This window comes from Lonchura striata, chromosome 1, assembly GCF_050655825.1.
Source record: "Lonchura striata isolate lonStrDom1 chromosome 1, ASM5065582v1, whole genome shotgun sequence".
In the NCBI taxonomy this organism is placed as follows: Eukaryota; Metazoa; Chordata; class Aves; order Passeriformes; family Estrildidae; genus Lonchura; species Lonchura striata.
Window position 1 is genome coordinate 41085971 of NC_140703.1, and position 27874 is coordinate 41113844.

A 27874-nucleotide genomic window follows, 5' to 3' on the forward strand; every position below is an offset into this window, starting at 1 on the left:
ATGTTGAATGTGGTTTTTATAAAAGGCACCTGTGAAATGATGCAATTTCTAAAGTGAAAAATAATGTTTGAAATTAAAGCTATATGGATGGACCATTAATTCAGTCACCAAAAAAGTCACCAAAAATAACCTGTGCAAGAGTACTCTTAACAGGATGATAACAAATTAGAAAACAAGCCTGGTGGGAATAAAAGATTATAACAGTATAAAAAAGTCAGACACGCCAAAAAGTTTGGAAGCATTCAAAAAGAGGAATAATGCCTTCTTTTCTTTTTAATACACAGCACAGTGTGATTCTCTCCCTGCCCCTGCCCCTGGGAACAGTCTTTCACTATGATGACTTTAATGACTTCTTGAGCTTGGCATTTGAGCTTTGCTGAATTTTTGAGCTTTTCTGAGCCAGGGGAATTGAAGTTACACGGGTGAGAAGTGATTTTTCAAAAATTACCCAGTGTGACCTCTGAGAAATCATGCTGATTTTTGGAGCATCTTGCCCCCTCATACAATCACTTACATTAATGTTTAGGACAAGCATCTCTTTACAGTATAGTCTTTCTCCACACACCAGTTACATGTGAAGGCTGCTATGTTTATCTTCCATAGATAAAACACAAAGCCACTTTGAATTTGACAGCTGACTGAAAAAAAAATTGTGAAAAGGGAGAAAGAGCCTTTGATATGATTCCTATTATTCATACACATTCAGCTAAAATCTTTTCCTAAGATGTTTGTAAATCAAAATACAGAATCCCCATTTGTACTGCTTGAATTACACAGCTGAATTAATTCTCATATACCATGATGTTTAATAACAGTGCAATACTGGGTTTAAGTTCTCTTGGTACAGTTGAAATCACTAATACATTTTACAGCTTCAATACTGAAAATTGTATTCTTGTGTCCAATTATGACTCTGAGTTCAGTTTTCAACTGTATCCACAGCAGATTACAAGCAAGTACAAGTTCCACTCTACTGAGACTGTGTCCATATTCATACCTGCAGACTATTATAAATTTACTTCTCTGCAAAATTCAAACCAGAGATCGAGTTTTATAGAAAAGATATAACTGTCATTTTTTATTATCATCTTGGAAAGAAAATAGAGTTTCACAGCTTTACAAAGAACTAGCACTTTCAGGCAGTACTTCAGAATATAAGACCTTCTAGCCTAGTTGCATCAAGCAACCTAAAAGACATTATACCAAATTTGGTGCCGTGGAAAAAAACCAACAAACCCAAACCAAACCATTTCACAGAAGTGAAAATGGAAGGCAAACCATCATTTACAGAGAAATATCACACAGACAAAGTTTTGCAAACTGCCTCCCATTTTCTTCACAAACTTCCACAGTCTCTTGCACAGTGAGGCAGAAATCACTTAGTTCTTCTTGACGTTGCAGGGCTCATGAATGGATCATCCTGCAGTTTGCAAAGAGATACACATTACTAAAATTAGCAGGCATTCCAAGCCATAAAAAAGCAAAATCACCTTTAGATGAAACTAGAAGGCCTGGCCATACAATTCCATGTTTTCTGACAAATCTGTTTTTGTTGGTTTTGATGTGAAAGAGGTCATTTATTGACTTAAAAGTCCATGTGACGTATGTGCAGAGAATAGAAGTTTATGTCAATGTGACCACAACAGCTACTTTGAAAAAAGGAACAATCTATATGTCAGTTGTAAATGAACAGCACATACCTCAGTAAAATTATGTCTATATACACATTGCATATCATAATTTACTAATATTTGTATGATTCAAAAATACTGTTTATTTTTACATATTCAAGCAAGCATGTTTTTATTTCAGGTACTAGAAGAGATAGCACAGTGGGGAGAAGGGAAGAGAACATAGCATTTTTTCTGAAGTGGCCATCATCTGACACTGTTAAGGAATGGATTCTGACCGTGCACGACAGACTGTGAAAACAAACTGCACAGTGCTTGACAGAATAGTGATTTATATTCAGTGCAAAACTGTGTAAAATGTTCTACTTGTTTAATTGTGGAAGAAACCATTTCCTAGCAGTTCAAAGATACACTGCAAGAGCAGACATATTAGACTTGAAAACAGTGTTTTAAGAACTGTGCTTAGATAATTTGCAACAATAAAACGATCTGAAAAAAGCTGTTTCTAAATTAAAAAAAAATTCCTTTTTACAAGAATAAAATATATTATTATAAATTTTAATAATATAATCATTATAATTACAATTATAATTATAAATAATATTATAATTGTTATAATATAATATAAAATTAAATGAAAGTATATAGCTAAGCACCAGAAGAGATTATAATTACTTTCTCTCCCAGGCAATTATAGGTCCACATTTCAATAATGACAATTCACTGATTAAAAATTGAAGGGAAAAAGGATCAGGTATTTTTCTGAGGTCCCTTCTAGCCTTATTTTCGATAATTATGCAGGTAGTCTAATCAAAGTTGGTTGCAATAATCTAGCCCTCTTAGTGAAAAAAAAAAAAATCAATTTCACTCTGAAATGATTTACTCAAATAGCTGTAAAAGAGTGATCTATAGAAACTTACATGAAATAAAAACGAAAAAATAGTACTGTATACCTCATCTGACTCAAAATCAACTCCTCTAGATGCTTGGCTTTGTGAACTTCTCTTACTAAGTGAAGACATAGTTGGCAACCTTGAAACATACAAAGAGAAGAAAACAGCATCAGCATGTTCTCAGTCACCAGACATTCCAATAACTTCCCCTTTAGCTTAAGAGTTGTGTAACCAATACACAGAGGAAAAATAGACATAACAAGAAGTAGCGCAATTCTAATTCTTAAAATAACCATCTTCATACTAAAGCTCTGATCAAGTTTACCTCCATCAGTAATCAAATTTTTTCTGTTACAGAAAGATAACGCATATTAGCAAGTAAAAATTGATATAAATTCTCTAAGTAGTGTTACGACATTCCTAAAAATTTGGTAGTCAATCAGACCCTTGGACTCTGCCAATTGCCAGTCAGAAATAAGGCACACACTGCATTCTTGAAACAAACATACTGACCTTTGTTTTATTTTAGAAGAGGAAGGAACAAAAGAAGTATCTTCTGGATCAGAATCAACATCTATAATATCCTGAAAAAAAATACATGAAGTTTTTCCACAGAATTTATCCTTACAGAGAAAGTGCACAATGTGTCAGCACCATAGCACAGAACCTCTGTGATTTTTCCAACTATACACCTATTTAGTTAGAATAATACACGCCTGAGGGGGCTCCAGGCTAGAACTGCAGAAATTTGCAAATACAGCAAAAGTTTATCCTTCACATCTTTGACCTTGCACAACCCATCAAAACACTCATGTAAATACTTGTATCTTAGACTATGATAACAAATAAAACATGGCTTTCTCAGACAAAACCCATAACAAAAAAGGATACAAAAGGTCTACAGATTAACATGCAGAAACTTAATGATGGAATTGACAGCTTGGGAACATCTGCTGATTTAGGCTAATATTTTGACTGTGTATTTATTTTTCAAATCAACAGTAGAAGAAAGCACAACATCACTCCTACAACAAGGTGCTTACCTCAGAGTAAGACTGGAATGAATTTGAAGAGTGGTCTGTTTTCGAAGACCTAAAGGCTGAAATAAAACATATGCAATACTTTTAAAATGCTGACACAATTAAATGCAAGCAACATTATACACTTCTTTTTATTTAAGATCCTCCTAGCATGCATTTCCACTGCAAAACACCCTGTAAAACAAACAAACCAACCCAAGACACAAGTCTGTCAACCCAGGGATATAACCCTCTGTGCAGCTGCAGGTGCTTCCCAGTCTCGCTGAAAAACCATCAGTAATGCTGGTTAAGAAGATGAAAAAATACTGCTGTAACTGAAATTCCTGTATATCTAACAGGCTAATTATGAACACATCTGCTAAAATTAATTTCTCTGCAATATTTCATTTGCTGATCTATTTAAAACCAAGGTAATTTGCTGATTAATTTAAAATTCAGTCTACATTGGGGTGTTTTGTGGGGTGTTTATGTGTAGTGGTGAGAGATATTTTTTCCCTTAATTTTCAGATGACCTATGCTGTTTCCTCAGTGCCTTTCCTCTACAACAAGGAACAGCTACTCTCACATATGTAGGTGGCTTAAAAATAAGGTTTTCTTCCCTAGTAAAAACTGGCATTTCCAAACTCACTACAATGTAGGGCTAAATGGATTTGTATTAAAGCTTACTGACTTGCAAACATCAGTCAAATATAACTTTTTATCCCCTGAGGAATATTCTGCCTAAAATATGAAGACACATTCTTTCTATGCGCTTATTCCTTAAGAAACTGCATTATGTAGTATGTTTCCTAATTGCAGTTCTAGCCAGAAGTTCCTAACACATTCCATTTTACCCCATGACAGAAGAATGTCACAATTTTTTTTCCTTTTCTTTCTCTCATCACTGTTATTCTATTTCATTAGTGCTGAAAGAAACTCTCACAGCTGAAACGGACTAATAGAATAAAAGGCAATAAAAACACTTCATCATTAAATAAACACCTTCACTACAATTTGAGAGAGCAGATTAGAGTAACAGACAGATCACAGGCCTACCATCCATGATAGACATATTTTTGCCAGGCCCAGATACAGGCTTGTAGGATCTGCTGCCAGAAGCTGACTCTTGGCTAGTGGCTCCTGTAGAGATAACAAAAATAAAAATGCAAATCTGTTCGGCAGTTTTTTTTTTCCCCTCTTTAGTCTATCATTATTGAGTCACTTTAAAGAGTCACTTTAAAAAATCTACAATCCTCTTTACTCCTCACTTTCTCCTTGAATTAAAGCCCTCATTACATGCAGAAAAATTGTTCTGGGTCAAGTGTTCAAAGGTCCCCAGACACAACCTCTTAACACATACAGCTCTACTCTGATGGGATCACAACAGTGTTGGAGCACAGCCTCACAGAACTAGTTCAAACCAAACCAGACCCAAGATGACAGCCTTCGTTTCAACTCAACCCGCTCTCAGACATACTACTGAGACAACTCAAAGGAGTTATTTACTTATTTTTATATATATACACACACATACACACAGTGGAAGTACAACTGTAAAGGAAGTACCACTACCACTGCAAAGTGTATAATCACACTCATTCCAGGAGCTATTTAACTCTTTTTGCTTAAGAAACATTCCCCATTTTTTCAGTCACTAGAAACATTAAAGTCTCTTGTCACTTACATTAGGATAGAGAAAATCTGTACCTCCTCTTTACACTGATCAAATACATTACCTTTAGCAGTAACAAAGGTCTATCCATGCATTTCACTGTACAGACCTTCCCAATAATGCATATTTTAGGACTAGACTATGTTTCCACAGCTGGGAAGCATGATTTTTTTTTTCTTTTAATCACAATGAAAAAGTCCCAACTTAAGCCTTGTAAGGCAGTCAATTGTATGTAATAGGATATCACAAGTATTTGAGAAGAGTTTTTTTCCCAGAAGCAGTTCTTAAGCAGCAAATTTCCACTTGACGGAAGCATCAGCAGAGAGCCACCTTTTAAAGAAAAAAAAGTCAGGAGCTGCAGTACAAAGACTGCAAAGTTTTTCTTACCTCTTCCTCTTCGTGATGAACCTCTTGCTGTTGAATTTTGTCCTCTTGCACCTCTTGCCCTACCTCTTGCCCGACCCCTTCCTCGGCTCAGTGTTGAAGAAAGGCCATCACTTGGATTGCTAGTGCCCGTCATCTCAATATCCATAGAATCTTCATCACTGGAGGCTGCAACCAGAACTTCATCCTCAGATCGGTGGGCTCTGGCCCTGATCATTGCCTGAAATGGAAAAATAATTACAGGAAAAAGAATCTTAAATCATGAAACACACCACTGCTAAATCCTAGGTATGTACAATAAATATATAATATAATTGTAAGTAAAAATGTGTAATTCTAAACCAGTGAGGCTTAGAAGACACAAATCCAGTGTTATGGAAGATGAGGACATTTGTGAAAATACTTATTTAATTAGATATGTACACTTAAAGTAGTTAGCTAAGACCTGATAACAGAAAGGAGCTCATTAATTTGTCAGTGAACAGCTCAGGTCATCCTGTGTCAGCTACATGTGTCTGCTCAGAGAAAGCACCCTATGGGCTCCACTGACCTGGACTTTATTGATGACAATGGTTGCCTACGACAACTAGGTCAGGTGATTATATCCCAGATTAGGAGGACTGAATTCACCTCAGGTGTCCTTGATCTCAAAATTTCATTCCAGTCTCACATAACTTGCAAAGACAAAGGAGCACCCATGCTAACAGTGGTTGGCAATTTTCTTTGGAAATACATATGCAATCAAAGTATGAATATCTGAGAGATTTAAGAGATTGCTGATAAGGACACGGGACCTAAAGGTTTACCAATACTCCCCATTTCCTCCAGTAATACCACCCATTACAGTCCATGCACATGTTCACTAGTGACAAGATCACAAAGAGCTTAAGCTGAAAGATCTTTGAAAGTCACCTGCCTGGTCTAACCTCAGTTAAAAGCAAGAAATAATGAACATTCAGGTTCACAAATTTGTGTAAGAAAAGAGACCTCAAAAGCCAAATTGAGCAGTAGCTTAGGTACATATTATCCTAACAAAGATTTAAAACAGACTTACTAAGTCTTAAAGACACGTTTTGGCAAGGACAATGCTGAAGTATTCCTGAAGCATTGCTAAATGACTGCATGAATGCAGTCTGAATGCAGAATTCACCGCTCCAATTTTCAGCCTATGTTCAAAACTCAGAGTAATTACCTCACGGACTTCCTTATCCTCTTCTTCAGTATTCTTTTTTCTACTCTCCCTGAATTTTCTCACCTGAATAAAAAAAACAGTTCCTGTCAAAATAACAGTTCATGTCATACAATAATCAAAATACATTAAGAGCGAAGCTTTAATCACTGAATAATTAAGTCAAGCTCATGTAAGAAGTGGAGAGTCCAAGAATAACCGAACAGTTTGTTTAGGGCCCTTTCATGCTGTCCAATGGTTTAAGAATCTCACATTCTCTTAATAACTGGAGCTACATTGTTGGGAAGGAAAAAAGCCTGGCACATGATGAAGGAAATACTGTGTTAAAGAGGAGTATAGTGATTTTGACAATAAGGGACACTGAAATACAAATAACTGGAAAAAGAGGTAGAGATGAAGAAGCGAGACAGAAAATAACTATTATGAGAAGAGACATTGCAGTACATGTTGCAGTACATGTACAATTAAGGAAGCTCAACTTGACAAATATGGAAAAACCATGAGGCATGACAGAAAGAAGACTTTAGTTCTAAAGACAAACAACGACAAAAATACACCCTAAAGTGTCACAGAAAGCCTGCAGGCACTGATTGTTTATTGTCTCTTTAAACCCCTCATGAATTAAAGCAATCAGTAAGAAAACATGTACATGCAGCCTTCCTTCCCCACCAAATTATTCTTTAAACAGTGCACAGATAAGCTGCAGAACAACTACTTCTACAATGTTGACTATTACAGCTGAATACACGGGCTCATGTGAAAGCTCACCTAGTTGACAAAAACGTCTTTCAAGGGTTGCTCAATACACATAAACCAGGCCTGTCTCTACAATACCCTGAGCTGCAAGCAAGGGTAGAAGCAAGTAGAGCAAGTAGAAGCAAGTAGAGCATCTGAAGGATACATTTCCTTTATACTTCTCCTGTTCTTGTACTCTTCCCTAAGCCAATATGAAAAAAAGCTATGAAGAGATTATACCTACCACCTTTCTCACAATAGTGGTAAATATGTAGTTCTACATGTATTACACAGATTTTTTAAATGAACATGTGTGCAACCTAAACTCCATTTTCAGTACAAGTTTTGAAATCATGTATTTGAAACTTCACCATAAATTAATTATTCATTTATTAATTGCAGAAAATTACTAGAGGCAAGTGTTGCCTCTGCTTGCAGCAACAGTTGCCTTAAGCAGATGCTCCACACACAGGCAAATCTATTAAACCATGTTTGAGCACTGATTTTTCTACTGTCTTGACCTCTGTTGGGGAATCAACATTAACAGAACACTACCTCCTCATCTATTTTTTCTTCCACTGCATCAGTGCGACGCTCCTTGAGAAATCTCTGCGTTTTTTCTAGTTGAAATTTCACCAGCTCTTCTATGGCATCTTTTTCCTCTTTGTCCACAAACTCTTGCACTGCTTCTCCCATTCCTCTTTCAGTTAGAAGTGAAAGCTGTACTTTCTTTAGAATTGGAGAAAACAATTTGTTAAGAAGCAGCTGCCTTTAGAGAAAGCAAGCAATATCCCAGTTGTTTCAGATAAATATCACATTAAATTGGTTGCAAAACCAGTAATGTGCACTGCTTATTTAAATCAGAGAAAAGCACAGCAATAACCAAACGTTACTTGTCATAAACTAGTTACAACTCTCTTGCTACTAGCATGTCACATTACCTTTACAGAAAGTATTTTTCAAACTAGTCAAAGCAAAAGACTTTATGAACAGTAAAGAAACCACAATGCTAGTAATATCTAAAATAAAAACTTTCAGGAAATTATGCTGCTCAGAGGAATGAACTTCTAGCTATTATAAAATAAAACGCTTAAATAAAATAAGTATAACAAAGGAACATGGTTTATGCTGTCCTAATACTGACACCTAACATTTGTCTAAGGTTAGGCAGGACGATGTAATTTGGAGGATTGTTACCTCAAGAATTCTTGCTCTAAAGACTTTCTACAACTGAAATAGCTTCAGCAAGTTATGTTTGTTCAATTACATCAAGCATTTGTGCACCCATCTCATTGATTATTTTTTTACCTCATAGGTGTTACTGCACGGGTGCTGGGAAAGGGAAATATACTATATAACAACAGGTGGGAAGAAAGCAAATTATCAGGGGTCTCCCTTCTCCTTGCTCTGCTTTAAATAAAATGTGGAAGAGCACTATACATCTGAGGACACAAATATACAGCCAAGTAACAAGAGACTCTAAGTCAGCTGGTAACATTAAATGCTACAGTCTCACACTGGCCCTAGAGTAAATTAAGGTAGCTCTTCCCTCACATTTTCCTCCTGTACATGACACATAGTACAGGGCACACACTGTAAGTTCACACGAAGAGCTATCATGCTCTCAAACCAGTGTGTGTTCACACACCTACACAACCTATACTAAGTTACTTGCTAATCTAAGACACACACTTCATGTGGTAATTCTCAGACATGAGAATTAAATTACATGAGAAATAAATTCACTTCTTGGTGAATATCAGAGTCTTTTCAGGGCACAGTATTTCCATTAAGAAAGAAAGAAAAAAAGGTAAAAATATCATATGACATTAAAAAGGGAAATCATAAAAGGTAGAAAAATACCTTTTCTGCTGTCTGGAAATACTGCTTTACAAGGTCTTCCACCCTCAGGGTTGTTCCCTCAGCAGGTCTGCTAACCAGTTTTCCAAAATTAAGATCAATATCTAGAATAGGAAAGCACAGTGGCATCATTCAGATTTACAGCTTTTAATTATTACCATCCCACTGACAGTAGCCGGGAAAAAAGTTAATGCAAACTTCCTAAGAATTGTGGTCCCTTTTATATGTAAAGCTTTTTGCTCTTTTTAGAGTCTATTCATTGGAAACATGGAGAAACATAATAATTGTGCAGACAATTCCACATCTAGCAGATATAAAAAGTTCTAACTAACATATGTCTGGAATTATATATTGAACACTGTGTTCTTATAATTGAACTCTAGATCACAAATGGAAGAAAATCGTAGGAGCCATCAATGCACTAAAGGTTTTTATAAGTAATCCATTTACTAGAAAAGAGATTCTCCTCCACAGCACAGCTCATCCCCCTTCTCAGGCAGTAAGGTAGGAATGGCAGAAGGATGAGAGGGATAATCATCCTAGGTTAGCACATACCACAAAAATAACATAAAGCGACTATAGACTGCTTTAGACTATAGACTGAATTCCTGAAGTCTTAACATCACCTTTTCTGAACCACAGCGTGTGCATATAATGAAAATGTTGAGTGCTTCATTAGCCACTTCCCTTGTATTAGAGGCTGTGTAATAAAGCAATGCAAAAGCCACTTTCACATTCCCTTCCTAAAGCTGACATGCCCATTAAGTAGGAAAACTAAGTTAGTGAAACATGGTGGCAGATGTGGTAGCTACTGTGTATTCTGAAAATGTTAATGAGATTATACAGCTATAAAAAAGGAAACGAAAGCAAAATAAACCAAGATCAATGCAGTATAATTTTAAAAACGCCTCATTAAAAGCAGTTTTTATTCATGAAACAATCTTTTGAACTTTATAGAACTGATAGTATTCATAAAAACTGTCACTGGAACTGGACAATGCACTTACAATGTACTAATGCAAACTAGTAAGAGTTTTTTAGCACTTTATGTTCCTGTACAAGCTGAATCTTCATTAGGAACTATTACAAATCCAGTATTTGGACAACATCTATTAACCATTTATTAAAATTCTAGAAACAGTGAGAAATGCTGCAATAGTAACAGCTACTGGTTTTGCACAAATATTTGAATAGAAACCAACCTGGAAGAGACAAGCCAAAAGCACCTCATACACACGATTAATAAGGGCAAACAAAATGTTATCCTACATTTGGATCTTTTTTTAAAAATATATCAACAGCTCTTAAGACCCTACCCTTCATTACTATTTTAGGTATGAACAAATAAACCGGTGCAACTTAAAATTAAAAAATAAAGGGAAAAAACACTATACTGCCATTTCTTTTCCTTCAGAGTGTTCAAACCAAATCATCTTATTCTAAGAAATCTTGGAGTGAGCCACTTAATGCCTTTCATAGTAATTACCACAGAACCAAAGAGTAACTCTGTCTGGCGTGGGTCTATATGTATTACTATAAATAACTCAGTAAGGTCTGAGGCCAAAGGAAAATAAAACTGTTTATGAATAACTGTCAGAAGACACTGTGCTGAATATCAGAATTTTGGACAAACCCAGAAATAGAAAAGAAATAATTGTGCAATATATACACTTAAATAAGACAATGCATCATTACTCCTCCTGTAACACATTAGATGGTAGACACCAAAATTTTGCAAGTGCTGGGCAACAAAATACAGACAGATGAATGAAAACAAAAGCAAGCCAGTGATTCCTTCTCTCATAATCACCTTTCTTCTCTTTTTGTTCACGATGCCTGAAAAAGTGTATGATGTCTTTTGGGTTAGCCACTCTATGCATGTACTTCTGGCTGAAGCGATGGACACTGAATGGTTCAAAGCCACCTGCATAATCAACCTAAGTGAGGAAAGGACAAATTTAAATATGAAATAAAAAAGTGGAGAAGCCACACAACTCAAAACAGATTTGTTACACTTCAAAGGAAAAAATTAATAATAAGAAATAAGTCAACCTAAAATGAATGCCTTACTATACATAGTAAGTTAATGGCTAGTGACAGCCAGTTAATGTTTGTCACTATTAATAGAACAGTTAATGGCTAATGACAGCTAATAATAACATTAACAGAAAAGCTAGTAGCAGCTCATATTTATAACTTGTTCTTAATTTGTTTCATTTACTAGCCTTCACAATAGTTTCCAGTTGGGTTAGGAATGCACACAGGATAATATGACTTAAAAAACTTCACAGTAAATAGCCACTTTTGATACCCTTACTCAGAACAGCAGTTAAGTACATTTAATGACCAATCTCATCCTTTACCTTAGTGTACTGGTAAACAGAAGTATGGTAGGTATTTGCCTGCACACAGCAAAAAAAATGTATATATTATGTCTTTACACAAAAAGCATGACTTTGCTTTGAAACTTTTCACAGTGACCTTTAAAAACAAAGCAATCCAAGCTGAACAATTTCTTACTCTTAATCTTATGATAGGCTTCTCTGGCTGGCGGGGATTTCCCAAGCGTTCTCTTTCTGCAGTGTCCAGCATCAATTCCACCTGTGAAGGAGAATTATAAATTCAGTTCTGCTTTGTTCTCTTACAGATACCTGAACACTTCAAGTATAACTTTAAATACATCCAAGGGGTTGCAAGGGGAGCTATCAAAATAAATCCTTATAGAATGTGCTCTCATTCCTGAACACATATGTACCAGTATGCAGCCAAAAGCCATTGAGAATGACTGAGAAAAACTTGAAGTGAAAGGCTTATCCTTCAGATACTATGTAGCCCAGCAGTATCTACACCACTGATCTCTCCTATTTTAGAGCCACTATACTTTGCTCAAGTTCTAGTTCCATGGAAAAGCAGAAAGAACCATATAAACTTAAAAACTAAGCAATTAATAAACTTGCTTAGTTACTTCTGCCACTTCAGACTGCATGGCTGAGCTCTCGGGGTTTAGGTCAATGTATTTATGCTGGTTCCAAAGTGTACATCCAACACTGCCCCACTCTTGGGTGCAAGCTTTTGTACAAAAATCATATAGACACCCAAAAAGCAGTTCCAGCCTAATTTAATAGGGCATCCCAATAAAGGAATCTGGAAGCCAAGGCTGCAGAGTGAATGCCATGGAATTTAGCTTTCTATGGAAACGCTGCCTAAGTTCATTTTAATATGGGTAATACACAAGATTTCTCATCTTCCGGTCTCAAAACTAGTACCAGATCCCATCCCCTGTCCATACACTGATATCCATAAACTGTTAGTAGCACAAGTTACCTTTTCCATGCAGAATGCCTGTATTGCCTGAGTAACATTAGGATTGTCAGGATTAAAAAGCTCTGGATGATCAGCTAGAACAATATCCTCTATATGGAAAGTTCGCACTGTCTCTAGAGCAATCTTCTCCATTTTCATTTTTTTCCCTTTAACATGCAGCAAACCAATGTGTCTAGAAGGAGAAAGGTAACTTACTAGAAGATAAACTTAAGAGAACTACGGTATAAAGATTTGTTTCCAAATTCATGTTTACTTTTCAGGGACAAAATTTCAAAAGCTATAGAAAGATCTGTACTTCAGGGTTGGCCCTGAAAACATCCATTTTATTATACTTAGATTATACTTATTCCATATACAAGCACCCGCACTCAGTTCATTGTATTCCAATTTATCAGTATGTAACTCTTCTTAGCTTAAGTTCCATTTGCTTCGAATGTTAGATTAAATTGTGAGCAAAGCAGAAGTTATACCAGCTACTCAATCCATCTACTTTGTTTATTATGTCACCCTCTGAAGCTAATCCACACAGTAATACAAGGCTTTTCATACTGTATTCAAGTATTTTTCTGTTCTCAACAGAACACTCGAGACACGCAAAATAAGGGATAATCAAGAACAGAAAGAAAAGCTCACGCACTTCTTCACAGCTTCTCCAGGAGACAGAGATGTCACCACTGAACTTCCTGGCTGAGAAACATAGAAACGTTGCTGTTCATTTTGGAATGGAGCTATTTTGCACTCATGTTCATGACCCCACACAACAAGATTAATAAAGTCATCTAAAAATTGTTCTGGAATGTAGTTGGTAGCTCCATGTTTGCTCCTGTTCAAGAGAAGAGAAGAATAATGGATGGGCAAGTGGAGAGTGAAGGAGGAAAAAAACATCAGTGTGATTTAAAATGATACAGGAACTCCAGCAAAAATATCAGGCACACATGTCTGCTCTTCTCCACATTTATTCCTTACACAGTTGTTTAGTGTTTGGTTAAACAAAAGGGAAATGTACATAGCTCACTTTTTTACATAGCTCACTGTTTTCTGCTCCCCTCCTTTTATTTGGATCTCCCTTTTCTTCTTACTTGGCTAGTAAGACTTTTGTTTTTTTTCTATACAAATGCTTTTATAGCATCTCATGGCAATCAGTTTTTTGTTTTTAAATGGTGGGGAAAAACCAACTGAATTAAACAGACATGGGACATGCCATCCCCAATCCCTTTATGGACCACAGGGAGATGGGGGAGTGAATTCTGTCGGTCTACAGGACAGAAATCTGTACACAGGGTAATACGAGCTCTTTTGTTTATGTCTGCCTCACTGTTATTTGAGAATGAGGATTGCCCTCTTCTTCAGGAAAAATCAGAAGAAAGTATTTGGAAAAGAATTCTGCCTGTTCCTACTACTGCTGCTGGGAGAAGCCTGTAGGCAGACAGAACATGTTACCTATCTGCAAAGCACAGCAGTGCAAGGGAACACAGGGTACTTGCTGAACTATGGTTTGAACAAGGATAGAAAATACAACATGAAGTTTGGTGTTCTGCCAGCTCTAACAAGCAGAAAAGACCTAATTTTACGTATATAACATTACAAACCCTCCTCTGCCTCTTGACTATAAATGTTTTGGTAGAGATCTCCCAACTCCCCAAACTCATTTATTTCAATCCTTTTCCTTTACAATTCTTCTCCAAGAAGAGCTGTAAACCAATGTTCTTGCTTGTAAAAATCTTAAGAAACCAGCTTAAGAAACCATGCTATTGTGAGCATGTTATTTCATGCTCACAAGAAGCATGAAATAACACAGCTGGCTTGCTCACCCATCCATCTCCAGGCAGTTTAATGAAATAACACAGTTAAGTTGCTGTAATTCATTCAGTACTGTTACCTATTTTGATGTATCACAAACAAGTTAAACCAACTATCTTCATCTTCCTTTGGTCTCAGCATCGTTACTTGCTTATTGACAAACATACGGTACAACCTCTCATCTGGAATTGCTCCTGAAGTGGACAAACAAACGAACAAAAATAAATTTGTGTGGTAAACAAGCCTGTATTTCACAGCATTTTTACTAGCAACTCTATTTAAAATAGCATAAGGAACAAAAATATAGCAGCCTCCCAGTACCCAAAGTGGGTTTACAAGAAAGCTGGAGAGGGACTTTTCAGAAGGGAAAGCATGACAGGACAGGGAAATGGATTTCAACTGAAAGAGGACAGATTTATTTTGGGTATTATGATGAAGTTCTTTACTGTAAGGGCAGTGAGGCACTGGAACAGCTTGCCTAAGGAAGTTGTTTACGTCCCAGTCCTGGAAGTCACTGATTATTTCCTTATTGATGTTTTTAACTAGGTAAAAAAAAAAACCTGAAACCATCCTTAGCCAGGCTCTGATAGATATCAATAAATCCTATATGGAGTGTCCATATTTTATATAAGAACAAATGCTCTCTGAATCAGAGAAAGTCAAAGAGGTATAAATAATTCTGGCACAAACATAAAGAAACACTTCATGAAGCAACACTGGTACTTTAGAAAGTTGCTGCATTTCCCAGTAACAACTTTGGTACTGAAAACTTCTATCTTTTGATATTAGAACGTTCCACTAACTACTAACCTTTCAAACATCTAGCAAGCTTTCAAAGTATCTCATTAAACATACAAAATCATGGCCAACTGGGACTTAATTTAGAGCTATAAAAGTTGCTTGTAATTGAATGTTTAAGCATTCATGACTGGACAAAAAAAAAAGAGTGAAAAAAATAATACTTTAACAGTTAACTTCTCTAGACAGAAAGCAGTCAAAAATAACAAGTCTAAGTATGAAGTGAGGGTAGAGGGGAATTCAGTGGAGAAGATACAAAGGAACAAACCTGAAGTTGGAAACATATCACAGAACCACTTTAAAGTATGAAACTCTTAAGCTTCTTCAAGGAAACTGAGATTACCCATGACCAATACTACTTATGAGCCACTTCAGACAGACACACAACACATTAGATTTCTGCTCAGACAGCTTATGTTTTCAAATATAACTAAAATGGCACATAAACATTGGGTGTTTTTAAGTTTTGTCTAAGAAGGGTGAAATAAGCTTAATACAGAACAGAGAGAATTTAAAAGTGTGATTGCTCTAACTTGATAGACCAGCACTGTGGCTAACTGAAGCAGGGTTCATTTATCACCAATGAAAGTACAAAAATCAAGTTTAGGGAGATTTATCTAAATGAGCAAAAAAAAAAAAAAAAACCACAACCCTGTAGGTAGTGACACAAAGCAGGAGAAAAACCTGACATTGTAACAGAATTTATATGCTTTAATTTAGAATCATGTACACCTTCATGTTTGTTGCAGCTTATACATTTATTCCAACTTTATTAGACCTATTAAATTTCAGTAATACATGAACAGTCTAGTCACAGACTGGCAGACAAATACTTACCCAAGCCATAGAGAGCAATTTTTGTTCTACCTTTACGCAATAAAATGGGACTAATATCTATTTTCTCCACAGAAGTTGAACGTCCAAAGTGATTCAGCAGTCCTGCACAGCTTAAAATATCCAATGCACACAGTGCATCTGCCTACAATAAATATTAAGAAACAAATACAGAATTTGAATAGAACATTAAGTGTTTCATGTCTAAATGAAAGTTTCAAAAGAGAAAATATCTTTCCTTAAGTAACTTCTCCAGTTGAAAAGCCCCATAACATATATTAAGGGTTTTGCTAATACTCAGAGTACAAAAGCAAATCCCTTTTCCTTACAAGTCATACTTCATTTGAACAATATGAAATTAATCATTCAGAAAAACAAAACCACAAAAAGTATTCAAACCAGCCAGTCTCTAAACTACTACAAAAATTATCTGGTTAAGGTAACTACCTTATAGTAAGTTCAAAGTTAAACTGCTGCTAAAACACTCATCTCCATGATACACTGCTATTTGATATTAAATGCAAAATTATTTTAATGCATTTCAATGCTTTCTAAACATCCTTTTCCTGATTACTTTTAGTAGCTTGTTTTTAAGCTACCATTTCACTATTATTAGGTTATCCTCCTTGCAAATGCATGATGCATATCGATTACATATGCACAAATCAAAATATCAAAATTCTTCTTTAAGAAAGAAGCTTTCAGGCTCTACAGATGGAATATTTCAGGAACTTTCTGAAAGACTGCCACTTCTTTGCATGAAAAGCGATTCTGTTCTCAATGACAGAAACCTACATAAATTAAGAAATTAAGCACCATTCATATGGATCTCAGCTTATTTCCATTTGCTTTTTTTAGATGTCACGCTTACACTTAACTAATTAAATAATTAAATAATTAATTAAATAATTCCTAAAGATACACAAAATTCTTTACACACAGAGTGGAGCAACAGACTAATCTCCCAGAACTGTATTTCTACACAAGTTTCTATTTCTGTATCTTTGTAATGCAACAGTAAATTATTATATGAATTACCCCTGTGGGATCATCATGATTGCCATGAATGCTAAAAACTGGAATAGAAATGTTGAGATTTTCATCCTGATAATTCACCCAAGGAAACCTGAACATAAAGAGGAAAAGAAGTTACTATATCTGCAAATTTGTGTATGATTCTCAATATTCTCTTCAAATTAACTTCAACACAAATAGATGTGGTAAAAATCAGAAAGAAGTGATTATGAATAAGCCCAAGCTTAAGGTTAAGCATAAGAAGATCCTTAGTCATGGTCTGGAAGCACTTTCTATGGGGAATATGGTAGCAAAAGAAACCTTTTTTTTTTTTTAGAACAAGCCAGGAAAAGAATTGTACAAAAAATTGTGCAGTAGTAGTAGATTAGGCTGTGCAACCTTTGCTTACACACAAGGAACTCTGCTGATTTTACCAAAACAACTCATGTGAATTGGATTACTTGTATTGTACCACAAAATGAAAACTATACATTACATAAATATATCAATAGTCACAGCACATTCAGAAGTTTCTCAAAATATTGTACGCATTTCTTTACAAACTTAGATGACAGGTGAAGTTACCCTGTAAACTGTCCCACACAGACAGACCTAAAAATTCCAGGTTCCAGTCATGGAGGATATAAAATAAAAATCACAACACATTCACCCAATACTCAAACCAAGCCTTACACGATAATTTATAGTAACATACTTACTTGCTGTAATGAAAATTAACTGCCTGATCACTCAAAATTTCAAACTGAACAGGACGATCACCCATGCAGTATTTTCTTAGTGACTCCAAACAAGAGTGTACTGTTTTTCTGGAGGGTTTGTTCTCATGAAAAAGGTCCCCACCTAATAAAACAAAGTCCACCTGTATGTAACAAAAAGCTTTATTATTTTAATATAACATTTTGTATTACCTTGAAAGACTTCTAAGCAAATTGTTTAAATTATTTATTCTAGGGAGTTCCACATACTTCCTCAAATATGAGAAATAGCCTCCTAGGTAAAAGGACTAAATTGTAAGAGAAACGCCACAGCACGTCTGTTTGCCATGTTGGAAGTGATCCTGCTTGTTGTCACTCCCCAGGAGCTTTTTTTACAGGTGTGGGGGGAGGTCTTGCCTGCCACTGCTCCACACTCCACCCAGATCCCATCAGCGGCTGTGGGCTCCTGGTGGCTCTCGGCTTCCCCGACACTGCCCAGTTCAGGAAGCCCCTTTGTCCACCCCACTACAGGATTCTGCTGCTGATTGTGCAGACCCGGCACTGCTCGGCACCAGGACTGCTCACTTCAGCGACTCAGCACTGCATGACACTTCAAAAGCTTCTAACAAATCTCTGCCGATTTGCCAGAACTCCCTATATCGCTACTCTCACTCTCCTCAATTATTTTTCCTCCTCGCAGTGACAACTCTAGAGAGCACTGAAACTGGTTCAGGCAATCCAAAACCACTGCTAATGCAACAAAGTCATGATTCAGTAAGAATGCTCCGACAAAGAATCAGAAATGAAACTGAATGCAACTCATAGTTCAGCCATTTGACTTGGTATCACTATAGACTGTACCAGGATCAAGCTTTACAGCTTCTAGCAGATTGGACCGTATTTTCAACAGCCTCAGTCCTTCCCTCTCCAAAAAGTAGCACTTACTTCATTTTTTTGAGCGTGGTCCAGAATTTCATTGAAAGTTACAAATGTGTCATTTCCACGCACTGGGTCCTTCTCCAAATAGCCAAGATGAATATCAGTAGCAACGAGTATTTTAAAGGTATCTTCATCATTCCTGAATAAGACAGGAAAACTAGTGTCAAAGAGCAATACACATAGGGAATGTCTACACAGCTTTTACTAAGGTAAACTTATCCGTCCGAAGTCATGAAACACAGAGATTTGCCATAAAACTCTACCAAATATCAGTCCTGTAAGAGTCTCAAAATACTTCACGACTTGTATTGCAAACAGCATATCGCCAAACATGCCGGTTGGAAGATTTATCCCAGTCATTCTGCTCCAGGAAAGGGAGCAAGCACCCCTCTGAAGTATCTAATTAAAAACTAAAGAGCCCTTTGTATATTTTTTGTTTTTAAACATATTTGTTCTCTCTTTGCACTGGTAATCTACACGTGCCTGAAGACACGGTGAACCTAAGGACCAGAGGGAAAACACAACTGATGATCCCAGCTCTCGTCCCAGGCACACGAAACACTTGCTGCCCGACGTCCAGGCCTGCAGGGAGCTGCCGACAGCGGGTCTTACTGTGAGCTGGCGGTGCTCATCCTGGTGCCGAGTTCTCACGGGGAGCTCTGGCACAGCGCTGCCAGCCCGGGGAGTCGGTCAGCCTCTCTCTCCGCAGGCGCTACGCCAAGCGCCAGAGACCACCCCAGGCTGTGCCAGGGCAGGGGCACAGTGCGGCGCGATCACACGGGACGCTCACTGCCGCCGCTGCACCTCCCGCTCCCGCCGCCGCTCGGCCCGAGCACCGCCCCCGGCCCGGCCCGGCCCGGCGCGTTCCGTCACGTCCGGCGGCCGCGCGGCCCGGAAGCGCTCCCCGCGCCGTGCCGTGCCGTGCCGAGCCGCGCCGTGCCGTGCCGTGCCGCGCCGTGCCGAGCCGCGCCGCGCCGTGCCGCGCCGTGCCGTGCCGAGCCGCGCCGCGCCGTGCCGCGCCGTGCCGTGCCGTGCCGCGCCGTGCCGAGCCGCGCCGCGCCGCGCCGCGCCGCGCCGCGCCGAGCCGCGCCGTGCCGCGCCTTGCCGCGCCCCCCGCAGCCCCGGCGGCGCTCCGGTACGGCAGCGGGCCGGGCGGGGGGCGGGCGGTGTCCCGGGGCCTGCCGGGCCGATGCGAGCCCCGCGGAGCGGAGCGGGGCCGGAGCTGCGGGCCGGGCTGCCGGGGCGGGGCGGAGACTGCCTCACAGTGCGGGCTGCTCTCCAGAGCCTTTGCTAGGAAAGGGAGCAGCGTTTCGGCAAACCCCGCGCACTGCTGCACTGCAGTCTGAAGGTGGTGCCGTTCGGCGTCGGGGTAACACGGTGCTTTTCTAGCGTGGATGTTGCCTGTGAGTTCTGGCTGAGCTGGCAAAGCCCGGGTTAGTGGAGGATCACTGAGTTTTCCCTTGAGTTTTGCTGTTGGTTAACATCAGCATCATGTATCAGGTCGTTTTAGTGACAGTTTGTGCACCGAGAAAAATTACAGTTGGCATAAATGCTGTTTTACATCTACTGCCCACAGATGCTGGCTGAAAATGAGTAAAGACAAGCAAGCTGATGAAGATGATGATGACAGCGACCTGTTTGAAGACTTCACAGAGCATTTTAACCAACTTGAACTGCTGGAGACACACAGGCATTTGATTCCTGTAGGAACTCAGAGCTGTTGGTCAGGACAGTCTGATGATGATGATGATGAGCAAGAAAGAACGGAGGAATGGTACGAAATGCAAGAAAAGAAAATGGAAAAACATCCAGAGAAATTGCTACTCTGGGCTGCTGAAAACAATCGGGTAAGGCACTTGCTGTTGATATATATAATTTACAAGAATGTTATTTTGAGCACGTATGTAGTCTCATCCACAAAGAAAAATTTACCCATACTTATCTTTATTTCTCTGAGCTATTTGAATCTGGTATGTAAATCATCCCCCTTTGTAGCCCATACACACTAAAGCATCTCTGGATTCATTGACTTTTAGAACAAATTTTGATTCCCGTTCAAAGTTCAAGTAACAGCACTTTAACTTCTATAAACTGAAAGCCTGCTAAGTTCTTCATGGCAAATAAGCCTTTAAACTGGGGTGGAGAGGCCGTATCTGAGATTTTTTAAGTGCTTCTGGCACTGACAGAAATTGCTTTTCCATTAAACTTCAGGACCATCAAAGCCATTCATCTTGTTTCTTAGAATCACATGAAGTTCCCTGTTTTCTTGCAACAGCTGAGTACCGTGAAGAGGCTCCTGACGGAAAAGCTGGCTCCAGTGAACGCTCGTGATGAAGATCAATACACTCCTCTCCATCGAGCTGCCTACAGCGGGCATTTGGATATTGCACACGAGTTGGTGGCCCAGGGGGCCGACGTCCACGCGCAGACCGTGGACGGCTGGACGCCCCTGCACAGCGCCTGCAAGTGGAACAACACCACAGTGGCCGAGTTCCTGCTTCAGCAGGGAGCAGACATCAATGCGCAGACAAACGGTCTGCTGACACCCCTGCACATTGCTGCAGGGAACAAAAACAGCAGGGAAACCCTTGAGCTCCTGCTGATGAATCGCTATGTGAAGCCAGACTTGAAAAACAACTTGGATGAAACTGCTCTTGACATTGCAAGGAGGACTGATATATATCACTACCTTTTTGAAATAGTAGATGAGTGCATAAACACTGTGTCCCCATAAAAGCTTGTGAATGTGAGGTTTTCTGCCTCTTTCTTGTTAGTGTTCTGCATGCCTGTCGGTGGTGGTGTGTCTCTTTGCAACGAGGTTTTAACGTAAGATATTTCAGTATTCTCAGGCGAAATGTCACCTCCTGCAGCGCAGTTCAGTGGTCACGCCCGTACTTTGAAGTGTTTCTGCTGTTAGTGAAGGTGGTCAGAAAGTCTCAGTAATTTCTGTGAATGTCTGTTTAATAAGTGCAGATTTGGAGAGGCCTTTCTAAGTTGTCTGTAGTGTCAAAGCAGGAGGGAAAACTGGAATGTTTACCTGATGTGAAAAAATTCTGGCTTGGTTATGCAGACTTTATTACAGCTCACTTGAAAATTATTTTTGAGAAATTCTAACTTTTTTAAAACTGCATGAAAGCTCAGAATGAATGTAACTTATTTGGGTGATACACAAAATGTTTAATAAACCTAATGTAAGGCTTATGAAATAAAATATTTAACCCAAAGTATTTTGTTGTATTTTTAATTGAAAGCCCATTTGGGCTTTTCCAATGCAATCGCCTGCTCATAAATCAGCCACATTATTAATAGGATAGAAAGTAGTTCTGTTTTTTTCCCTGGTGCTTTTCAAGGAAGTGATTTTCTACCAAGATTCTGTTTACTTTTCCCTTGCAATTAAGTTGCAGAAAGACTAAATGTCAAGAACGTGGCATTAGTTGGAAAAAATGAGCCACAACCATATGAGGATAAACAGCCAGGATACTGTCGTGTCTGATTTAGTTACAGGTAATTTAGTATTTTTCCTGCACTCTTTAGTTAGTACACTAAAATTTTGCCATGGTAAGGGCACACAGTAAGGTTTTCAGCTTCAACTTTGCCATCTGTAATTTAGACGTGGAGAAATTGCTTCTCTGTTAAACAAACTGAAAATAGAATGTAAGTGCTGAAGTAGTGTCACTATGAAAGCTGTAGTAAACACTTCACTGTCCCATGCAGATGCCTTACTGAGCAATCCCAAGCTCCTTCCACTAGCACATATGCAGCACAGTTGCAGCAGTAGCAGCAAGATTGGGGTATGCTGGACCACATTGGGTGCTCTGATCAAGCTACTGTGGAGGGCGCCTTGGTCACCCACCATTTAGAAGCAGGATGTAATATTCAGCACTTTCTTTTGGAAAATGGAAACACAGCTTCTGAACTGTGAATGGTGTAACACGATTTTAATGTTTATTATTTTTAAAAGTTTAGTTTCAGGACATCTGTGGATGATGAATGTATCTTGAAATGTAGCAAGGAATAAAAGGACGTGGATTACAAGGCCACTTCAGTCCAATAAGCAGTGTCTGAAGATGCCTCGTTTGATGACCAAACTAGTGCTTTTGAGTATCAGTAGGTATACATCAGTAAAACTGGCCTCTGTCGTTCTTCTCTTCGGGCCGGCATTGCCTCGGGCGGGAATGGCAGAGCATCGTGCCGCAGGGCAGGCCGGTGGTGCCAGCCGCAGCGGTACAGGTGTGTGATGTGCGTGCCCGCTGCCGCGGCCATGCCGAGTGACACGGAGGAGCAGCTGCTGATGCCACCCACAGCCGTCCCCCAGTGCGTGCTCCAAGCCAGGCCTGCAGTCCCCGGGTTCTGGGGCCGGCCCGCTGCCCGGGGACCGGCGCGGCGGCCCCGCCTGCCCGCAGCCTGGCAACCCGCGGCGCGGCGCGGCGGCCATGGGGGCGGCGGCCGGCGAGCCGGGCGGGCAGGGCCGCGGCGAGCAGCCCCGAGAGCAGCCCCGAGAGCGGCCCCGCGAGCACCCCAGGAGCAACCCGAGAGCAGCCCCGCGAGCAGCCCCGCGAGCAGCCCCGAGAGCGGCCCCGAGAGCAGCCCCGAGAGCAGCCCCGAGAGCAGCCCCTGAGCACGGCCGTCCCCGCTCCCCGCCACCCTGCCCCGCCCCGCCGTGTCCCTCGGCGGCCCCGCCGTTCCCGCGGCTCTCACCGATGTCCCCCAGCTCCGCCTCAAGCGCTGGCCCCGGTGCCGTGGGGCGTCCGCATCCCCCTTCAGCCGCCTGGAGACTTGCTGCAGCGAGACATCTTCTTGGGTGCCTCTCCATCTAGATCCCTGCCCTGCCGTGCCCGCCCCCCCGAGTGGCCCTGGGGTGGCTTTGGCTACCGGCGCTCTCCGTCTGGGTGGAGCCACCACGGCCCTATCCTCTACGATCTTCCCATCCTGGGGAGCAGGGCCTGAACGTATTTGTAAATTATTTGGTTCACTGTGTATTGAAGACGGATGTAGAGTAGCCTAGGTTGACAATTGTGTTCAGCAAAGTACATCGGCATTCAGGGGATTTATAATAACTGGTTGTTTTGTAATATATTTTACTAACAGGGCAGAAATGTGTATATGTTGAGCCACCTAGGAGAGTTAAAGAACTACTGGAGGAGCACTTTCATTTACAGAAAGAAGAATGCAACATTAATCATCCAGCTGCAGGTAATCCTCCTTATCAGCAAACAGCGTTTGTCAGGACAAGTGATTGTTTTGAGGAACTGTGGCAAAATTACAGAACATTTATGTAATATTGTGCAGAACATTTAGAAGCAGCAGTATTACATATAGTCTTTATTACTTTTTTCCTCTTTTTGTTTTTGGTCAGAAATTATGAGACCAGAGAGAACACAGATAATACTGTATGATATATCAGTTTAATAAACCAGAAACAATTGCCAAGCAGTAGGGAGGTTTTGTTAACTTTTTCTTTGAAAGAAATGCTGTAGTTATTAGAATATGGTTTCTCTTGTGTAGGATTGAGACCCATTTCTAAACTCGCTCACAATTAATTTAAAACAGTTGCATTCACAGACAAAAATGTACCTAATTTAGGTGATGTAATCAGTACCCAGCAGATGTAAATACCATTTCAGCCTGTAATTCTTATTACTGTGATTAGGCTCTGTAGGGAATTACAGCACACATCTGCAAACGACTGACCTAGGTAGCTTCTGTGTATAGCAAGCAGAGGAAGAAAGGCACTTTGGACATTGTTTTGTCTTGTCCTAGACACCTGTCATTGCATGTGTCATGCTCTAAAAGTGTTCTTTTCCTGTTGACTCAAAAGGGGTCCTGAACACAGAGCTGAGTTGCAGATGTTAACACTGGTCTTCTCAATCTGGTCAGGTGTCTAATTTTACTAAGAGCTGAACACAACTATTTTTTCTGCATTCATCTGCCAATGGATCAGAATTGTCTGGAATATTTCAGTCTGGTTGAAGAAATGGGTATTACCTTATATGTTCTCATGACTTTTGAGGAGTGTCCCAAAGAAATGTATGTTACAAAGGCTTAGAGTACAAAGATAATAGAGAAACACTACACAAATATTTGTTACAGGACTGTGTAATATGGATCTATAGCAAGCTCAGTACAGAAATGCTATGTACAGCATAATATTATAGGCATAGCGTAACAATGATAAATATGAAAAATATAGATGCTGGTGTACAGATTATTTCTCAAGTACTGAATTCCTTTTTCAGCTGTTTGGACAATTAGAGATGTTTACTAAGTGGCCTGGGTTCTGATAGGCAATAATTGTGAGGTTAGATGGTTATGATTTACACAGTTTAGACTACTAAAGTGTATTGTTTAAAATAAATTAGATGGCTAGTAAATTGTAACCTTTCCACAAAATAAATTAGCTTTTAATTTTGTTCTATGGTGATGGCTTTGGTTTTTTGTTTGTTTGGTTAGTTTGGGTTGGGTTTTTTTGGGGGGTGGGTGTTGTTTTCTCTAATTTTATGAGGGCATTTGGTATTCCAGTATGACCAAAGAAGGATGCTGCCTGCATCAGTGGTATTACTGCTGTTTCTTATTTATTATAGACAAGCTATATCCTGCTTCAGTTGAGTGCCTGAGTAGTCCTAAGAGCTTCTATAAACAGTAGAGAGCATTATGCACCTTTAGCAATCTGAATTTCTCTCTGAAGATGTCAATCTGTTTTCATTAACTATGGAAGACTATTATTGTGTAGTTTTATATTAATTCTAGAACAAGCTGAAGTGATCAGTTATAAAGCTATTATTTTGACTAATTCTTAACAGCAGCTCTGGAAGAAGTTTGGAAAGTGAAGAACAATTTCTCCATTAGAAGCCTGAAACCAGTGTCACAGAGCAGCAGTGACTTACTTTTACAGCCTCAATTCTACTCAAGACATGCAAGAATGAAAAGTAAGAGTCAATAATAACTATAATTATATTCCACTTTAACACCTAATTTTGAAGTTGCAGGGCATCTTTCTGCAGAGCTAACCCATCTCTTCCTTTGGTAAGTAGGCAATAGACTTTGAAATCTTTGCAGAAGAAATCTGTTCAGGACTGCTGTGTTGAGTCACCTTATTTCATATTCTGAAACCTTTTGTAAAGGTTCCTCATCTGTTTTGTGGAATAATCACTTGGTTCCTACTGATAGATGGTGAGTGTTGTTTTCATGTTCATTATGAACCTTACTGTTCTTAGCATCCAACCCTAAGAAATTCAATTGTTTGGAAAAGCACTCCTCCAGAGCACCTGAAAAGAGCTTGATCTAGGTATTCTTTCAGGCATTTTAGTATTTGCTGGCAGTGGTCAGTGGCTGCTCTGGGAAATGTGTTTCTCTCTACAGTCTGTAGAGTGTAGCTTTTGTGGAGCAGACCTGTTCTTTATAGATTTTGGCTTAGTGTGTGCCCACATTCTCTCCTAACCTAACTCTCTTTAAACCCTAAGAAAGCAGAGCTTGTTTGCTTTTTAAGAGGAATATTTTTAATACCATGAGCTTGCAGAATATATGAACTCAGCATATTTTGCCATTACATGAAGCTCATTCCCACATTCTTGGGAGATAGTAGTTTAAAAATGACTAGCACCTCTTTCTTCCTATCTTGATCTTGTGAGATCAGGAGATAGTGGCATCTTAGTTACAAGAGCTATCACTCTATTACTGGTATAAGAAGTGCTATTAAGCTATAATAGCCATTAAGGTATTACTGGTATAAGAAGTGTTTCATCAGTACAGCCTCCTGCCACACTGCCTTTACTTTAGTTACTTACTTGTAGGAACACTTATAGCTAGCAGACCTAGCAACTACAGAATGACTCAGAGTTTTGATATGTTGGCATAATTTTAAAAGTCATGTACCTCAGGCTTCTAGTGAAGGCAAGCAGAGTTTTCAAATATCATTATCTTCTTCATTTCTTGTTCAGAACCATGAAGAAAGAGCTTTAAAATAAAGCAGTTAATTCAGATTGATGTAGGTGCTGAAAATCTGTTGATTTTCCTTTGGGAATTTGGATGTACCTTCATTCCCAGGACTGCTGCTGGAAACAAGTGGTGCCCTCCTTACCAGCTATGCTGCCCATTTTGCAGTGGGCAGGCAGGCATCATGAGAGAAGAGGTGGCAGAAAAGATACATAATGGGAGAGAAACTGGGAGCAATTTAGCTTCAGCTCCTGTGTTCACCAAACCATCTCCATTCATGCAATCTTTTCTGTGTAAGGATCTGGGGAAGAAAGGAGAGACTAGTAGGGAGATGGAGGGGGTACAGGCTATAGAAATGGACAAAAGGGAGGAGACAATGAGAGAAGACAAGCCCCCTGTATTTCATGCCAGAGGAGGGGAACCAGTGAAGGAAAAGGAAGAAGCACTGATAAGGGGAATGAATGAGGAGACATACAGAAGGTTAGAAATTCCTGAAGGAAACAGAAAAGAGGAGAATACAGTTCAGGAACACAGAAAAATAATCTGTAAAAAATGAAGGGAAAATATGCAGGAGATATAAACAGAAGAGGGACAAAGAAAAAATGTATTCATATTGCTGAATGTACTTAAGTAAATGCATTTTGCTTCTTCCTTTTATTGCCTTTCCCTAAAAGCGACCAGTGGTTTGGAGGGCTCACTATGTGGTGTCTCATCTCTCCTTAGAGCAGATGCTGTCTTTTTTACAGATTGCTGAATGTCAAGGCTGTGAAGACCTGAGCCTGCTTTGATGTGTCAAATCAAACATCAGCATAACTAGCTACCTTTGGAAATGTAGATGTTTACTTATAGGATTTTGAATAAAGTTCTAATTGAATATGTTTTGTTGTTTTATTCACATCCTCATACTACTTTTTAATCTGATGTTGTAAGTAGTCAAATCTGAACCATATTTCCACCAGTGATGAAACTGTCACAATCCAAAGATTACAAGATTTTCTTGCTGAAAAATGTGCAACTGTGAAAATCAACATTTTCATAGCTTTCTCTTTTGCAAAGTGACTCTTAAGTTCCAGTAGATGGTTTTAATGTAATTGATGAAATGCCTCATAATGCTTTAGGCTGAGTTCATCCATT

The 27874-nt window shown here is 39.3% G+C and overlaps 3 protein-coding genes across 10 annotated transcripts; 2 read left to right on the plus strand and 1 right to left on the minus strand.

Annotated features, from left to right (window-relative positions):
• Positions 1–231: 231 nt before the first annotated feature.
• On the minus strand, positions 232–23664 carry MRE11 (MRE11 double strand break repair nuclease). 6 transcript variants are annotated; one of them, XM_085575253.1, is made up of 19 exons: positions 23507–23664; positions 18815–18947; positions 17873–18014; positions 17178–17265; positions 16143–16284; positions 14587–14701; positions 13345–13530; positions 12708–12879; positions 11904–11984; positions 11194–11320; positions 9387–9487; positions 8079–8252; positions 6792–6854; positions 5603–5819; positions 4600–4683; positions 3568–3623; positions 3038–3108; positions 2585–2663; positions 232–1420 (listed from the first exon to the last, which is right to left on the minus strand). In XM_085575253.1, exons 3-19 carry the CDS (start codon positions 17935–17937, stop codon positions 1376–1378), a joined length of 1866 nt encoding a protein of 621 aa, XP_085431379.1. In that variant the 5' UTR covers positions 17938–18014; positions 18815–18947; positions 23507–23664; the 3' UTR covers positions 232–1375. The 6 variants fall into 6 exon arrangements, with proteins under 6 accessions (XP_085431379.1, XP_077637461.2, XP_085431371.1 ...); XM_077781335.2 differs by having other exon boundaries at positions 17873–18033; XM_085575245.1 differs by lacking the exon at positions 23507–23664 and adding an exon at positions 19421–19656.
• Positions 19693–22032, plus strand: ANKRD49 (ankyrin repeat domain 49). Of its 3 annotated transcripts, none has more exons than XM_021544972.4 (3): positions 19693–19943; positions 20385–20655; positions 21084–22032. In XM_021544972.4, the coding sequence occupies exons 2-3, from the start codon at positions 20398–20400 to the stop codon at positions 21540–21542; spliced, it is 717 nt and encodes a 238-aa protein (XP_021400647.1). In that variant the 5' UTR covers positions 19693–19943; positions 20385–20397; the 3' UTR covers positions 21543–22032. The 3 variants fall into 3 exon arrangements, with proteins under 3 accessions (XP_021400647.1, XP_031360910.1, XP_085431577.1); XM_031505050.3 differs by lacking the exon at positions 19693–19943 and adding an exon at positions 20001–20241; XM_085575451.1 differs by lacking the exon at positions 19693–19943 and adding an exon at positions 20013–20211.
• Positions 22267–27614, plus strand: C1H11orf97 (chromosome 1 C11orf97 homolog). Its single transcript, XM_085588370.1, has 5 exons — positions 22267–22312; positions 23124–23609; positions 23897–24001; positions 25609–25734; positions 27487–27614. Exons 1-5 carry the CDS (start codon positions 22267–22269, stop codon positions 27492–27494), a joined length of 771 nt encoding a protein of 256 aa, XP_085444496.1. The 3' UTR covers positions 27495–27614.
• Positions 27615–27874: the final 260 nt, after the last annotated feature.

Excerpts from the sequence above, each read along its gene's own strand:
- MRE11 (XM_021544969.3), bottom strand. The coding sequence starts at position 19,440 with ATGAGCACCGCCAGCTCACA. Across the intron at positions 14,702-16,142 it reads AATTGCTCTCTATGGCTTGG|GAGCAATTCCAGATGAGAGG; the intron begins GTAAGTATTTGT and ends TGTCCACTTCAG. Across the intron at positions 11,985-12,707 it reads AGGCATTCTGCATGGAAAAG|GTGGAATTGATGCTGGACAC; the intron begins GTAACTTGTGCT and ends TCTCCTTCACAG.
- C1H11orf97 (XM_085588370.1), top strand. The coding sequence starts at position 22,267 with ATGAGGATAAACAGCCAGGATACTGTCGTGTCTGATTTAGTTACAG. Across the intron at positions 22,313-23,123 it reads CGTGTCTGATTTAGTTACAG|TGCGTGCTCCAAGCCAGGCC; the intron begins GTAATTTAGTAT and ends GCCGTCCCCCAG. Across the intron at positions 24,002-25,608 it reads CATTAATCATCCAGCTGCAG|CAGCTCTGGAAGAAGTTTGG; the intron begins GTAATCCTCCTT and ends AATTCTTAACAG.
- ANKRD49 (XM_021544972.4), top strand. The coding sequence starts at position 20,398 with ATGAGTAAAGACAAGCAAGCTGATGAAGATGATGATGACAGCGACCTG. Across the intron at positions 20,656-21,083 it reads GGGCTGCTGAAAACAATCGG|CTGAGTACCGTGAAGAGGCT; the intron begins GTAAGGCACTTG and ends TTCTTGCAACAG.